This window comes from Natator depressus, chromosome 11 (genome assembly GCF_965152275.1).
Source record: "Natator depressus isolate rNatDep1 chromosome 11, rNatDep2.hap1, whole genome shotgun sequence".
NCBI lineage: Eukaryota > Metazoa > Chordata > Testudines > Cheloniidae > Natator > Natator depressus.
Window position 1 is genome coordinate 32823166 of NC_134244.1, and position 17683 is coordinate 32840848.

At 39.2% G+C, this 17683-nt stretch overlaps 1 protein-coding gene across 1 annotated transcript in view; it reads right to left on the reverse strand.

The window, feature by feature from the left end:
- Nucleotides 1-9190: 9190 nt before the first annotated feature.
- Nucleotides 9191-17683, reverse strand: part of ITGB6 (integrin subunit beta 6) — a 48238-nt gene continuing 39745 nt past the window's right edge. The window contains exons 15-16 of the mRNA XM_074966826.1: nucleotides 14821-14987; nucleotides 9191-10601 (exon numbers count right to left, since the gene is read on the reverse strand). Of these exons, the coding sequence (XP_074822927.1) occupies nucleotides 10500-10601; nucleotides 14821-14987 (269 nt within the window). The 3' untranslated portion in view covers nucleotides 9191-10499. The remainder of the gene's footprint in view (nucleotides 10602-14820; nucleotides 14988-17683) is intronic.

Consider the following 17683-nt stretch of genomic DNA (forward strand, 5'->3'; position numbering starts at 1 on the left):
CAGTCACATGCAAATTATTCAATGAGCTGATTTGTAAATAATTTGCATTAAACATTACACGAGTCAACAGTGTGCCCTTGTTGCCAAGAAGGCCAATGGCATTTTGGGATGTATAAGTAGGGGCATAGCGAGCAGATCGAGGGATGTGATCGTTCCCCTCTATTCGACACTGGTGAGGCCTCATCTGGAGTACTGTGTCCAGTTTTGGGCCCCACACTACAAGAAGGATGTGGATAAATTGGAGAGAGTCCAGCGAAGGGCAACAAAAATGATTAGGGGTCTAGAGCACATGACTTATGAAGAGAGGCTGAGGGAGCTGGGATTGTTTAGTCTGCAGAAGAGAAGAATGAGGGGGGATTTGATAGCTGCTTTCAACTACCTGAAAGGGGGTTCCAAAGAGGATGGCTCTAGACTGTTCTCAATGGTAGCAGATGACAGAACGAGGAATAATGGTCTCAAGTTGCAATGGGGGAGGTTTAGATTGGATATTAGGAAAAACTTTTTCACTAAGAGGGTGGTGAAACACTGGAATGCGTTACCTAGGGAGGTGGTAGAATCTCCTTCCTTTGAGGTTTTTAAGGTCAGGCTTGACAAAGCCCTGGCTGGGATGATTTAACTGGGAATTGGTCCTGCTTCGAGCAGGGGGTTGGACTAGATGACCTTCTGGGGTCCCTTCCAACCCTGATATTCTATGATTCTATGATTCATGTTGCTGGACAGAACTTGGCAGCTATGCACTAGGTCCCCCGGGGAGGGCCCCACTGTCACATAATCTAGCAATAGTGCCAAGAACAAACAGGCCTGCAAAATCATGAGATCTTTTGAAAAAATATATATTTTTAAAAATTTAACTTAATAGTTTTTGATCATTTAGGTTTCACTTTTCAAGCTGAGGAAAGACAGAAGGAACATAAAAGACGGGTAGAACTCAGACAGATGGGGATTCAAACAGAAGTTTTAGCTCAAGGATCTTCCAGATGGAATCATTTTGCATTACGTGTCTTATTTTGCGTTCAGTAGAATTAAATACAAATATATTCTGTGTTCTCTTTGATATTTTCTTTTGGTGTAAATCCAGTATATATTTTCCAAAGGGAAAAGATTACTGACCCATATTTGATGTAATTACATGAATTTATAAAAAGTATGGGTCCAATCCTGTTCCCAGAAATCAGTGAAAAAACTTCCACTGACTTCAATAAGAGAAGGATCAGTCTTCATGTTTGGATAACTCAAATTCTTTTTGTCATTGCTCTTAACACAGTCTCTGGTCTCAGGTAATTGTTGGCAGCACAGAACCACATTTGATACCATTTTTGTGTTCCTGAGAGTAGCATCATTTGACTGCAAGGAATTGTGAGCAGCTAGCATCAGGCCAAGAATGTCATCAAACGTAAACGTAAAATGAAACACATTTATTGTAAATAATAGGCCAGATGCTCCGAACATAGTACACTAAATTTAGCCAAAATCTTTGATATCAATGAGAATTATTTATTGGCACCAAAGCCATTAGATCCATAAATCCAGACATGTAGAACTGCAAATCTTTGGTCCTTGGGATGGAGAGAAGACTAGACAAGCTCCCCTCAAGTACTTTATACAGGCACCTTTGTGTATTTGCTGCTTCCATCTTTTTTCCTTCTTAGGGCTTGTCTACATGTGGGTCCGGCTTACATTACAAAGTTTTGCCAGCATAACTATTTCGGATAGGAGTGTGAAAAAATTACGCCCCTAACCAACATAGCTAGGATGGCCAAATCCCTTAGTGTTGACACAATTATACTGACAAAAGTGTCCTTCTGCCAGCATAATTTATATAATACAGGGATGTGGTTTAACTATGCTGGCAGAAGAATTCCTTTTGCCTCAATACAAGCAGTGTCTCCACTAGGGGGCTTTGCTAGCGTAGCTATATTTGTATAGGTATGCTAAGAAGTGTTTGTAGTGTAGACCAGGCCTCAGGAGACTTCATCTGAATCAACTCATGGTGTGAATTTAAACTGCATAAATTAAAATGCATTAAATCCCTGCATGGATACTCAGCTTCAGAAGTGGCCTTTAAGGAGTGAACTAAGGCCATTTTACTTCTGAATTAAAGCATCCACAGAGGGGGTTTAATGCTGTTTAATTTATGTGCATTTACTTCACAGCTTCCATTGATTTGTCTTAAACTTTCCTGAGTGTTCCCATGTAGACTAGCCCTCAATGTCAGTCTTCCAACTGCTTCTTGTAGAGGTGGGCAAATTATTCATAGTGAAAAATTTATTCCGGGGAAAAAAAACACTCCACCTGTACAAAGCCCCTATAATCAAGCTCAATATAGCTGGAGATGGAGAGGTCAGGAAGTGGAATCCAATCCCAAAACCCACAAGCAGCGAATGGAGCTGCTGTGCAGTCTCCTTGAGGCTGCTATTCCAGCTGGCTTGGAATAGTAACCACAGTCCCTGCAGGTCAATTGTGATAGATATTGGGGCCACTGGATCTGTGGCACTTCTCCAGTTATGGCCTTCTGTGCTGGCCTGTGTGGCCTTGGTGCAGAAACCCTCTGTACAGCCCAGAGTGGGTGCTCAAGCACCTTTGCACAGACAATATGTAATGCCAACAGATCCGTTTTTGTGGCTGGCAGGATCAAACCTGGGACCTCTGAAGCTAAATGTGTGAGTCTCTTAGCCAGGGCCAGCTCCAGGCACCAGTGAAGGAAGCAGGTGCCTGGGGCGGGCAATAGAAAGGGGTGGCACTCCCTACGTTATTGGGGCAGCATGTCCGGGTCTTCAGCGGCAATTCCGCAGCGAGTCCTTCATTCCCTCTCTTCCTCTTCAGCGGCAGCTCAATTGGGTTTTTCTTTTTTCTTTGCCGCTTGGGGCAGCAAAAAAGCTGGAGCCAGCCCTGCTCTTAGCCAAGGCTGTAGCAGACTCATCAATCTCTAGGTGGTCTAGGTGCCACTAGAGGGGGACTGAGCACCACACTCAGCAGGCCTGGATTACAATTGCATGGATTCAAAGATTTTAAGGACAGAAGGGATCATTAGATCATCTAGTCTGACCCTGCTGTATAACATAGGAAATAAAACCATCATAATAGTCACTTCTGGCCTTAAAACCTATGAACCTATATGGTCTATGAGTCTATGTAATGGGTGGCTGTGTACCTGAACCGAGATAGCACCAGTATGCTAGCTAAGAGGATGGACAGAACTGTGAGGGACAGTTTAACAAACAAAAGAAAGAAAAGGGCCTATAGAGTAGTCTGTATAGAAGTTAGAGAAGAAAACAATGTTGCTAAATGGTACAGAAAATAGAGAAAATAAGTATAGCGTGAAAGTCCTTAAATACTGCTATTTTTATTAAAAGACTTTCTCCCACTTAATTCCAACTGTTCTTTGACTGCCTCTCTATCTTTTCAGACTCCTTTCTTTTATTTTTCCTGAGAATTTAATGGTTATACTATGTTCACTTGACCTGGCAATGGTTGGGCGGGCCTCCTACAGCTGAAATAGAATCTTTTGGGGTTCATTTTATAGAAGTTTTGACCCTGACACTGACATCATTTGGGCCCAGTCTTGAAGTCAGTGAGAGTTTTAGTAGGAGCAAGATCGGATCTACACATGTAACTTTGATCTAATGGAGATCAGCATGAAGGCACCATTTTCCTTAAGATGAGCTATTAGCTTTGAGATTTAAAATTGGTGGTACAGTCTCTTCCCCAGAAATATGCAAAGCCCAACTATCTTTAACATTTCAATTAATATATGCCCAGGGCCAGCTCTACGTTTTTTGCCGCCCCAAGCAGCAAAAAAACAAACAAACAAACAAAAAAACAACCTGCCGAATACACCACCGGCGGAAAAAACAGGAACATTGGAGGGAGCTGCTGCTGAATTGCCGCCGCCGGTGAGACCCGAGTCAGAGGAGAACAGCAGGAGTGCCGGCCCTTCAGCAGCACCGCCCCAGGCACCAGCTTGCTTAGCTGGTGCCTACACCCGGCCCTGTATATGCCATTTCTCTCTGCATTTAGCCCTCAGGTTTATTTAACTCCTTACTTTGTCCAAATTTGGAAGCTGTAATTAAGAAAACTATTGCTGAGAAAAATACTTTTCCGACAAGTAGCTTGTAGAAAAAATATCAAGCCACACACCTTTTCTATCTGAAAATGACATTTCTTGCAATAGTTTTTAAATTGCCCAGTTTTATTAGAAATACAAACTTGAATTAATCTATTGTCTAAATAATTCTCCAAAAAGTTAAAGGTTGCAGAGAAAATCAATTCCTGGTTCATATCTGCCCTCCTGAATTCTTATTGATAAAAGTTCAGATTGGGGCAAACTTTAAAATAAAAAGTTCTCAACTTCCTAGAATCTTTGGCAAGTTCATGCTTTTTTATCATGCTAGACATGTGTCATTTGTCCTTTTCTTGATATCTCTCAATCTTTGCCAATATGAACCACAATGAAAAGAGAGAAGAAAAGTTTCAAAGTATGGACCATTCTGGGAATCAAGAAAATAAAGATTTATAGAGAGTTGGTGTAGGTAGAATCTGCTATAAATTATGCACCATAGATACATACTAAAGAATCAAATCAATTTCAACTGTCATATCCCACTGTGAAATATAAGAGCATATTTTCTCATTTTGCACCTGGGAAATATGATAAACTGGCAATATAGTTCTATCAAGGATATAGAGCAATGCTCTCTTCCTCACAGCAGGATATTAACAAATAAGACAACAATATATATGAATTTTCATTAGAACAGAAAAAGGAGAAGTACCCGACAGATAAAATAGAAAATATGAACTTTGCCCTGTAGCTTCAAAGAGAAGTAAAATAGTTATTATAATGATTAATGGAAGACCCTTAGCTATAAGCATGTTGTGCACTTTAGGAATCACTCTATATAACCCTCTCATACATAATCACATCATATTTTGGAAAAACAGGTTGAATATAAAGCTTATTCATTTACTTAAGAGCCTCTTGAAAAGTAAATAGATCACAAACAGGAGACCGTCTAGTCATATTACACCTCATAAAGAAAGCAACATCATAAACTATAGGGCATAACAGAGCAAACAAAGATGTTAAATAAAAACAATGAATTTCAGCAGAACAAATTATGGAAGCATGAGGGAGTTGCTAGGACTAATCAAATAACATGAAGCAACAGATAAGGACGGGCTGACACATAAAAGATTTAGAGAAAAAATAATTTACTGTAAATACACTTGAACCAACAAATAAACAAAAAAAAGATACAATTTTGCAGTCCTTACTCAAGATTAAATAATTCCCTCCTTAGGGAAGGAAAATTCAGTGGGAGTTACGCATACCCTGCAGAGGAATGGAGGAACAAATTGGTTCCTTCAGGTTTTATTCACGTAGCTTCTGTGTGATCATTCCACTCGGACAATGTTCGCCTTCCACTTACTGTAAAACAAGCTGGGGAGTTCGGGTTCAAAAGGCTTGATAGGCATACGGGAAGTGTGGCTTTGCACTAAAAACTCAGGGCAAATATGCAGAGCTGTGCAGCATTAAGGAAAAAAATTCACCTCGCACTGCACTTTTTGGATCACATTGTGTGGCTGACTCCAAACACTCCAACAGCAGGTTTCTCATCACAGAGGGGGTTTCTATGTAAGATAAGGATTGGCATTACTTTATGAGATAAATCTCTATGGGTTTTGAGCAGGATGCTTTGTAGAACAGCTACTCCTCCCAGCTTCATCCACCCACCCTGTCCCACCAATCCCTCTGAAACCATGGAGCTGTAAGTCTGTGAGGGACTTCAGGGAGAGGTGGATAGTGTTGTTTCTGCAAACCTTTTCCCAGTCTGAGGATACTTGCAGATATTTCAGCTCCTTGATGCTTGGTCCCTAGTCCTACCTCAGTTCTCACTGGTGTCAGTGTGAGATTTGCCTCCAGGAACGTATGATGAATATCACGGATTTTTAGCAGGTAAAACTCATAGCCCAATTCCTGGAACTAGCTTACAGTCAGAGTAGCCTGGCTGTACACTGGGTGTTTCCTCAGGGTGTTGGAGGGCAGGAATCCTCTCACTTGAAGCCACAGAGTCCACCACAACTGCTACTACAACCTCAAGACTACAGCAGCCCAGACTGCCATTGGGTTCCCTTACCATCCTCCCTTCTATAGGGGAAAATGGTTGACTGGATCTATATACTTGTGGATCCATTAGCCCTCTCCTGATTTATCCTGCATGCTGGGAGTCAGTGAGATATAGCAGAATACAGCTTCATAGCCTTTAGGAAGTGTGGACCCTCTGTATCCCCAAATCCTGCCCTCCTTTTCTCCTCTGAGAGAACTGGTCTGACTTAGGTGGGTCAGGGCACTCCATAGCCAGAGAGGAAGAGGCAGGATTTGGCCCTCTGTATTACTATACACAATACACAAAGAGTACTGCCCTGACATTCGACTCCTGGATTCATTACCTATTTTCTGTATTACATTGTTCCCTGAAATTGAAAAAGCCATACATAGGAAAAGGAATCTGGACACACATATATACAGGTTTCAGAGTGGCAGCCGTGTTAGTCTGTATTCGCAAAAAGAAAAGGAGTACTTGTGGCACCTTAGAGATTAACCAATTTATTTGAGCATAAGCTTTCGTGAGCTACAGCTCACTTCATCGGATGCATCCAATGCAGTGAGCTGTAGCTCACGAAAGCTTATGCTCAAATAAATTGGTTAGTCTCTAAGGTGCCACAAGTACTCCTTTTCTTTTTGCGAGTACATATATAAATTTTTGTAAATCAAAATGACAATTATCCATGCAAGACAAATGACTTAAATTACATTTTTAATGTATGTCAGATACACAAATACAAAAAAAAATGTTCTCAACATTCTTTTATTTACTTAGTTTAACTCTTCAGTGAACAGAAGTACATCTATTAACAATGTTTTGCCCAGGTCCAGCCTTAGGTCAAAACATCATCCATGACAACAGCAAAAAAAAGGACTTTTCCATCCTCTCCGCCCCCCACTCCCGCACCACACGGATACTCAGAGTTTGAAAAAAGAAAAAAAAGGTTGTAAAAGTTTGTTAAAAGTATCTATCATCCAACTAAAAGGATAAACCCCACTCCTGGAGTTGGAGAAAATGCCACTGGTCTCTGATCAACATCTTATAATATGCTGTATGACCTCTGGGAAGCTTGCAGCACATACTGTAATTAAAAATATCTTTCAGCGTGATCTGTATTTGAGAGGTCTCCTATATAATGTAAGCTCTTCAAGGCAGGGACTCTCGTATAGTGACTTACACAATAGGGCCTATTCTTGATTGATCTCTAGGCACTACTGTAATAAACATGATTAATTATAACAGTAAATAAGCCATAAGACTGACTATTTTCTCTGTTCTGATGAATTCTTACTATAAAAAGTAGTTGATTGATTTTCATTCTGGCAAAAAGTGCCCAACTGAGAGCCCTGAAGACCTCTATGCCCAGAACTGGTACAGCACAAGCAGCCCACTTCACCACACTGAGTTGCCAATGTGCTTCAGGCTTGACAGGGCTCCCTGCCAGGGGATGAATGAATTCTTTGCATTAGGAAATACTGAACAGTGTACAGAGAGAAACAACATTCAAACACTACAGAGCTGTTCTATATATAAACTGGTGACCTAACGATGAAAGGCTCTGCTTGCTATTACTGATCCATTGAGTCAGCCATTCGGAAATACAACTTAAAAGGTGTTTAATAAAACAATAGGCATTTGGTTACTTTAGACTGAGATACCAAATGGAAGATGCTTTTTAATCTTTTAAAAATATTCCCATTTGATACTTTTACTTTAAAACCAAACACAGACGTAATAGCTATTTTACCTTTACATTCTTTCCATGGTCCAAATTCCACTATCCTTACTTGTGCAATAATCCTACTGAAGTCAGTGGGTAAAATCCTGGCCCCATTGAAGTCAATGGCAAAACTCCCATTGACTTCAATGGAGCCATGATTTTGCTCAGTGGGACTATCGTGTGGTTAAGGAAGCAGGATTTCATGCTATTTGTAACTTTCACTGACTTCAGTATGAGTTAAGTGAATGGAAGGACTACAGATCTGGCCCCTCTGCATATGCATAGCTTCCACTATGAGTTTTGAAAGAATAGTGAAAAGTGCAGATGCCTAATTAACTTATTCCAGTTCTAGTGATTAGATTTACAGTAAGCCTTTCACACTGCAATTATTTCACATGCTGTTATATTGTCTCACTTTGTTTCTAAAGATGTTTTAAAGTTTCTTTGAACACAAATATATATCATAGGTCCCAATCCACTAATGAATAGTGTTAATCAGCTTCTATCTGAACAAACAAACGTTCCATTAACTAATACCCAAGGTTCTGTTTTCACTATTTTGGGGAAAGAGCTGAGATTTTAACAAATAAAATCAAATACTTGTGCTGTAAGTTTCAGAGCAATGTATACATCATTCTGATGTGTCAGAATTTAATCTGAAGTCTGGTTACTGAGGTAGAACAACTTGAACTGATTTCAAGCTGCTTAAAAGATATTCTGCAATTCAAATAGAGAGAGGTGATGACCGCAGAACAATGGACATCTGTTTTTATGTATCTCCAGACATTAAGGGCTCATCCAGCCTTACCAATTGACTTCAGTAGATTTTGGATCAGGCCCAGAAAAACAGGTTTGAGTCAGATCTACATAATAAATCAATTCACAGCACATCCTGTATTTGCAATGTATGGACATAAAAGCTTGAAGTTAAACAGGCTGTTGGAATAATTATTTATTTCAAAATGGCCACCTTCAAGGACTTTTAGATCAAAATTTTGGTTTAATGCAGAGAAAAATATAGTTTTTGTTAGTCTGTCAATAGGTTAACATGTTGTTTCTTAAAAAATATTTTCAGATGGCATATGTATCTGTTATAAAAATAGTCTGCACTCTGAATCTCTTTATCATGGACCAGAAGGTTAAAACATTTAAGAAGAAACTAATATCTAGGTCAATACAAAAAGAAAAGGAGTACTTGTGGCACCTTAGAGACTAACCAATTTATTTCAGCATAAGCTTTCGTGAGCTACAAAAGCTTATGCTCAGATAAATTGGTTAGTCTCTAAGGGCCACAAGTACTCCTTTTCTTTTTGCGAATACAGACTAACATGGCTGTTACTCTGAAATAGGTCAATACAGTATTTTTTTCTCTCTAAAAAAATCTTGATACTGTTATTTGCATGTTATCACATCAGCTGTTTTTTCAGTACTATGCATGCATTTTTGACAAAGGGTCTATGGCAAGTAGTTAGCAACTCTAGTTAAAAACTCAGTTTTTAAGGTCCTTATTAAAGTCACTGCCATGAATAGCAAGGGGAATTAGTAATTAATAACTGCTTATTTTGAAAAACTGTGAAAAAGGGCCAAATATATTCTCTTGTACTAGAATAAATGGACTGGCAGGTTAAAATATGCTGCTGCTATGGAAAATCTCATCATTTGTTTGTGTGATATCCACAAAACTATAGGTCTGATAATTACATCCGTGCCTTATGTATGAAATTCTCTTGTATTCAAAGGGCTTGCACAATAGCCTGTGCAGCAACTAGGCATATCTTGCAAGTCTAATTAGGATTAAGTGGTGTAGGATCTCTGCACAGGAGGTAAATTTTTCAAAACCCTCAGGGTCATCTGCAGGTTTAAAGCTGCTCTATTGAGTTTTCTGAACGATGACATGCATTTCTATTTTGTACTAGAACCTCTCCAGTAGAACTCAGAGGAAAGAGGAGGAAGAGATCTGGCTGTGTTTAAACAGGATTCACTTTTGGCAGTGCCTTAGGATGGGTCCTTAAAGAAAAAGGTAGAACATCAAAGGGAGAAGATTCAGGGGCAGGGAAGGAGACAGGCAAAGAGAGAGGGAAAGGCAAAGAGGTTGAGGAGATATTTGTGTGAGTTTTGGATCCATGTAAGCTAGGCTATAAATTCAGTTGTTTCTGATGAAATCACTAGGGGGTCCTGATCCAGGCCCAAAATTTGGCATCAGGACCCCCTAGCCCTGCTGGCATTAATTTTTTATTTTATGTAAGCCAACAGCGTAGACTGATTGTGTTTGGGTATGCACCATGTGTTGGCCATTGTAGTGTGAACAACGTGAAGTAAAATTCACCATAAATAGCAAATACAAGTTAGACTTACCAAAATGTGCTTACTGATGGTGAATTTTTATTCTATTTGTGGAGCAAATTCCACAGAAATCGTCAGTGCTTTTTTCTTTAAGACTAATTTGTGGGTCTGAATGTTAAATGTGTTTCTTTGTAACGTTCCTCTTAATTTTTAGTCATACAGCAGTTATCTACAATACCTTCAATACACACAAAATATATTTGCTCTAGCTGAATTATATCACTAAGATGTGCTAACAAACATCCATGTAATCAGTTATAAAGAAATAAAAACAAAATAGTGCTTTTATATTTCTTGTCATTAAAACTAATTTTCCAGTGTCTGAAGTGCTAATAGAAATCTGCAGTAATGTTGACTTTTTGCTTTTCTTGGTGCTTGTAAGTTACATTTTTAAATGTAGTTGTTGAGCCTCTGTACAGGGGATTTGTTCCCTAAAAACAACAACAAAAGAAAAAAGCTAGTAAGTTAAATATAATTTTTCTTAAATCTGCCATTTGATCATTGGCTCATTTGCATATGTATGTAGGTGCAATCCATTAACTTTAATACTACCTCTTTAGCTTTACAGCAGTGTGGGTCATCATGTAAATGATTCCTGACCTGATTCAGTCTGGTGATGCAAACCACACACAAACTCAGTAATATCTTTCATTCCTTATATGTGCAAGTAATGTGCTTATTGCTGTATTACAGAATATAGCAAGTAAATTTGTCATGTGCGGATCCACTGAAGATTGTAATATGGCATAATTATGATCAGGCTACACAGAGCATAACAAATCAATCCAGAACTAGGAAAAATGTAACAACAAACAAACCTGTCTCCCAGGTTAAAAAAACAAATCTAGTGAAACAGTATGTTGTCAAAGATGTAGTTAACCATGTGTCTTAGATTATTTTCATGCAGAGCATCATGACTGCATCATTCTAGAAGGAAAAGACTATAAAAAGTGTTTTCTGTAAAGGGTCATTTAAATTGTTTATGTTGCCGCCATTCCCCTACTTGATCTCTGCAGGCTACTCAGATGAAAGGGTTGTTTCCCTGGTCCCTTGATAGTAGATGTAACAGAGTGGCAGATCAGTCTAAAACTTCCCAGTTTTAATCACATAACTATGAATAATCAAATAATAGATTTATTATTTCTAGCACTCACAACTATGGGCCAAGTAAAAAACAGCAATAGATGCGTTTTAAAATGATAGTAAGAACACCGTGTACACTTATTACAGAATTAAAAACTTTATATACAGGAGAAGTCATGCATCAATCCCCCTTCAGGCAAGTGTGCTTTGCTGGCCTGCACCTGTGGAATAAGATCCCTTCCAGTGGTATCAGCGGTTTTGTGCTATCTGAAACTACAGATCTCCTTGCCTTGAGGATTACAAAGCTGTCCAAGTTCTTAACACACAGTCATTTACCACCCACAATGAGCTTGAGCACTCCTTCTCCCCTTGAGGCCAGTCCCTCACTGAACCATCTTCCTTACGTAGGCACTTAAAAGTTGCCTCCAGATGGCATTTCGGCTTTCAACATTGACACTGAAATGTCTCTCCTCAAAGTTCCCCATCACATCGCCGAATCCTTCAAGCAGAGTGTGTCTAATTACACAGATGGTCGAATTATATTTTGCAGTACAATTTCCTGAATTATTTTTAGGCAAATTCTCTCCATTCTTCTTCCACTTTTCCCTCATTCTAACAATCTTCAGGTGAATCCCCCATGCCCACCCTAGACCCACAGAAACTGGCTGGATGCAGCTTTCTCAGCAGCTTGTCAATGTTATGGTCAGATACAGCTACTGGAGGTGAGGTGTCCTGGCTCTCGTACAGATTCCCTCTGTGGTCTCTAGCAAGTGCCTTAACTACCTCAGTTGTCTGTGTGCAAAATGGTGCTAATACTACTTTCCTACCTGAGGATTAGTTAGATGATGGAGAAGTGCTTTGAAAATGAAAGGTGCTAGATAAGTATTAGGTAATGCATATCAGTTCCAGCTTTAATTAATTACCAACCCATGTCAATGCTCAATGTGTTATCTTCTGTTTTAGATTTTTTTTAACCACAAAGTTTGCACCTTAATTTCAATTATCTGCCAATGCTAGATAAAATGTTCCGTAGTCGCTTTGGGGGTGGGGGGGAATGATTCACCATTAAACTGCTCCATTAATTTTAAAGATATTATTCATTTGTCAAGCCTGTTTTTTTCTATAAAAACATAAATTTGTGCCAATTAGTATATGTAATGTATATTAACATAAATGTGTTCATTGCTTCTTTTAATCATGTTTAAACAAAGTTGTAGCAACTCACTAATCTGCAGTTGATGTTGCATGTCTTTTCAGGTCTGCTGGTTAACCCAGTTTTACTGCTACCAGCACAGTGAAATGTCACGTAACAGTTTTCTGTTTGAATAAAAATGTTCTCGCAAAATGCTGCTTTTATATGCAAGTAGTACTAATGAGGCAGTTAGAGTGTTTGTTGTATAGCAACATTGACATTACCATTATTTGGCCATGCAGAGAACTAAGGGGGAGTAAGAGCTGTTCAGAGTGTGGCTCTGGCTACAGGGGGAGATCAGAGAATGCTCAATCAAGACTCTCCACTGTAAGCAAGTGGTGTGTCGGGGGGAAGACAGGGGATGGATGGGGCAGGGAATGGGAACCTTGGGTCCACCACGCTACTCACCAGTCAGAATAGCTGGCTGAGTTCACAGGGTGGGAGAGCAAACTGCACTCCAAAACAGGGGTGAAGTAACTTACTCATCAGAGGAAGGGGAGAACTGGAGTGGAATTGTATTTCTGAGACATAATTCTTTGCGTGATCTTCTCTTGGAATGGCACAGTTGCACACTGTCCCTTGCTCTGGACTGAGCTTAGTGGCTCAATTTAGCTCAAAGTGCTTTCCAAACTATGTTGTAAGCTGTTGAGTGCCTTCAGTCTTCCTAGTCAATGGAAGTCGAGGATGCTCAGCTCCTCACAAGATCAGGGTCTCTGATTTTGCTTACCCATGTAGTACAGGCATTTCTGGGGTGAAATGCATCAGCTATTTAAGAGATGAGCCTAAACCTTGGAACAGAGTTCACAGCTACACCTAGCTCCATAACATAAGAACGGCCATACTGGGTCAGACCAATGGTCCTTCTAGCCCAGTGTCCTGTCTTCCGATAGTGGCCAGTGCCAGGTGCTTCAGAGGGAATGAACAGAACAGGTAATCATTAAGTGATCCAGCCCATCACCCATTCCCAGCTTCTGGCAAACATCCCCAACTTAAACATCCCTGAACATGGGGACAGTTCAGATCCAGAACCTTGACATTTGGGAGTTTGGTTTTGCCTGTTATAAAACTTTAAGGGTACACAGTAACTCCACCAAATAGTTTAAGACAGGAGTGAGGAATACAATAGCTGAGAGTACAGGAAGAATTTAGATAAGCTGAATGTAGTTGAAATTTGGGCAGCTCACTTCACCCTTGCTCTTGTAGATAGCTCCCCTGGGATTTTTAATATAACAATATGTCAACTCCAAAGCTATGCACTCCTTTCAGAACAAAACCTGAAGCAATGCAGAAAACCTCTGTGGTTCCAAGCTTTGGATGAAAACGAGGCTTCTTTATCTTTTACACAAACTTTTAGCCGAGGTTCAGGATCCTGAGATGCATGTAAACCTCAGAATGCTCAAGTGGCCTCCCACTTCCCCAAGAGGTCTCCTCCCACCACAGGCCTGTGATCTTTCATTTATCTGTTGTCAGTCTTCTTGGGGCATAGCAGTGGCTTCCCCATCTCCTACCAGTGTCACTATGGGAAGCTAACAGGCCTTGGAAATACCTTCTCTCCCACTTTCAGCAAGAGAGGTGGAAGTGGAAGACATATGCTGTCAGAATTCTATTCAGCTCTACTGTAGTCAGACACTTCAGACTGTACCACATGGTTAATTAGGGAAACCCCAGGGATTTTCAGGGCTAACACTAGGTACGTTAATGCTGGTTTCCAGTGCCCTTTGTCTGGCCTCACTGATTTTCCCTTCAAAAGCGCCTTTATTTTCCCTCCTGATGCCTCTTCTATTTCTTCACCTACCTCTTACCAGCGTTGGCTAACCAAAGGCATTATGGAAAAATTCTTGGAGTTAAATTGTACCTATTTTTCTTTCTCAGATGCTGGAGAATAATGTAGTGACTGGTCCTGCTGAAGTGTGTCAATCATGATGCTACTCTGCTCAGTGTTGCTTTGCCTTAGTCAATGAATCACTATTTAATTCATCATAATACTATTGCAAAAGAGCAAAAGTTCCAGGCGGAAGGAACAGGGGAAAAGGAACGTGATATTTATGGGAACAAGACTGTGCCTCTAATATTAATCAAGCTATTCACTAACAGGTGTATATAAAATGATTCATTAGATGCATGTGTCAGTTAAAAAACCAACATCTCAGTGCATCATATTTGTGCATGGAAGAAATAAAATGAAGAATATTAAAATCCATCTATTTTTCATTCATTCCTAAAAACCCATTACAATTTTAATTTATAGCATGCTATATAGTGAAAAATCTACTGACACAAGAGCATGGTTTGGGAAATCTGTCCAATTCCTTTATTATTTGAGAACCATTGAGCCAAATCAGAGAGACTTATATAAAATTAATGCAAGTACATACCGTTTGCCATTTGGCCTTTGATCTTTCTGCTTCAAACTTGGCAACCTCTTTTCGGTCTTGAAAAGAAACTAGCAATTTCCATATACAAAGTAGAACAATGCCCATCAGAAGGATAGCAAGAGAAACACCCAACATTATCATTGGAATGTTTGGAGGCTGTGGGCAATCTGTGGAAACAAAGCAAGGTATGAGTGTTATTTACAAGTATAGCTAATTAAAAACAGCTGAAAGGAACCTGCTTGTTTTCCTTGCTGGGTGTTGCATGTGCCTTTTCTTTCAAGTTCATGTACTTTTGCAGTCCCTGAATACAAACCCAAGAATTCAAAGTGAAACTCAGCTGAAATATTTCAGAGTAGCAGCTGTGTTAGTCTGTATTCGCAAAAAGAAAAGGAGTACTTGTGGCACCTTAGAGACTAACCAATTTATTTGAGCATAAGCTTTCATGAGCTACAGCTCACTTCATCGGATGCATTCAGTGGAAAATACAGTGGGGAGATTTATATACATAGAGAACATGAAACAATGGGTGTTACCATACACACTGTAACCAGAGTGATCACTTAAGGTGAGCTATTACCTGAAGCCACCATTTAGCTCCGATTTCCATGAAATTCAAACCAGGTTTAGGAAAAGGTTTGAGAAACTGGCCCAGAAGGATTATACTGCAAGGGTAAAAAGTATTCACTACGGAGGTTTCCCACAGCTCTAATACAAAATTAACTAGATACAGATTCTCTGGAGTAAATTTGGAACACCAAAAAAAAAAAAAAGTGATTTTTCCAAAAGAAATGAGAAAAGTGGTTGGCTTAGTGGTAGCATGAAGTCTCACAATAGTCTCACTTCTTGGATTTACGGCACTCAGGCATATTGCAGAGGGAAAGATGCTGATTAGATTGTCTGCTTTTTAGTGGATGACTACTAAAACTTATGTTCTAATAAATTTGTTAGTCTAAGGTGCCACAAGTCCTCCTTTTCTTTTTACTAACACAGGGAAACAGCATTGGTGAAATGGAGAAGCTTGGGGGAAATGGCATCTCAAAAATAAAGAAAAGCAAGAAAATCCAATATTCCCCTTGAAATGCCTCAGATGTGGGACTGGGATTTGACTCAAATAAATAAGACTAGAGTTGCTCGGATAAAGTTACAACAGAACCATTTTCCATCAGAGAATGCAGTTCTGTCGAAAATCGAAACACTGGGAAATCATGTCAATTTTGCAGAAAGTTCATTTAGGAGAAAAAACAAGGGGAAAAGTTCAGACAATGTTGAAATGTCTCATTTCAACATTTTCAAGATGAAATATTTCAATTTTTTATATTGAAACAACTTTTTGTTTGGAATTTTTAAAACCCTGTATGATTCCTTTATATTACAATATGTAATGTAACATTTAAAAAAAAATCATAATATCAGTGAAACATCTTGATTTTGTCCAAACAAAATGTTCCAATTGATCCAAAATGATTATTTTTCTGGAATTTTCCTTCATGGAGCATTTTGAAATGTTCAGGTTTTGTTCTGACTCAGAGTGAAGCCAAATTTTGAAATATCAAAATTCTCTGCAAAACAGAATTTCCATTTTCCACACAGGTCTAAATGAGATATAGAAAGACTTCTGCTGTTTTCTTATGTCCACGGCCATAATGTAAACAGTATTGCTAACCTAGCTCCCACTAGAGTCCATGACAAAACTCTCATTGACTTCAGTTGGGCAGATCAGACCTCTAGAAACTAAAACTGAAGTTGCTTTGTCTTGGGCTCCATTGATTTGAATATACTCATAAAAATACAGACATGGTCTTGCCCACGTGAATCCACTGAGTTCTGAACAGATGTCATTGTCAGCCCTATCTGAAATGGTCATGTCCTTTTCATTCAGTGACCAAACCTCATGAGTAAAGATGGAGTGAAGGTAAGCTGAAGTATTGGATAAGGAGATACTGCATAAAATCAGATGCCCAATTTTCAAACAAAAGCACCTAAGTAGGACTCAGAACAACACACTTGATTACTCAGTTTGGTACTTCAGTGCATATATGTTCATTATACACATCTGGGTGCTAATTACAAGGGTCCAGGTGTCGGATTTGTAAATGTTGTTAGGGTGCCTGTGATTAAAAACAGGAACTAACATCTTTGAACCAGACAGAAGTATTCTAGATGCCTCATTTTTGGAAATGTTTCACTTTCATTTCCATGGTGAATGTAAGTTGTTACCATGCTAGAAGTTCAATACCACTTTTTAAAGGGTTTCATTTTGTTGTTCTATAAATGCTAGCTAGCAATCCTAGATCAAACATGGGCATTTTAGAATAGAAAATCAGTATTATTCTGGGATAGATTTTTTTTCTAGAACTCAACATAATAATAGGCTTGTAAAGCCAAGAGGGCATGTTCTTTTTGTCAGCTCTCAATTAAAGGATCATTTTAATATTAACCAGTATTACTCATAAAAGTCAATTACTATTTTATGAAATTTTCTTCTGAACCATGGTCTGACGACATTTAGAATTCATTTCAGTTTGGCATAATTTACACAGATTTTATTTTGCATGACTATTTTGATTGATGTCATTATGCAACTCATTTTGAGAGGTCTAGTTTGAACACTGGAGGAAGGCATTAGCTGTTCGTGCAGACTGAACTTCAGATCCACAAGTGAAAATGAGCTTTGGAGTGTTCATGGTGTTCTCATCTTATTTCACATTTGCATACATCACAAAACCACAGCATAATTGTTCCTCTGCTTGAGACAGGCTCAGAAGTGGAACAGATGAGAATTTAGGTTTATTGTCAGAATTCTGTGGGGAATGCTGCAAAGCATTTGCATGCAGTATGCCTGCGTTAAGCTATTTCTATCAAT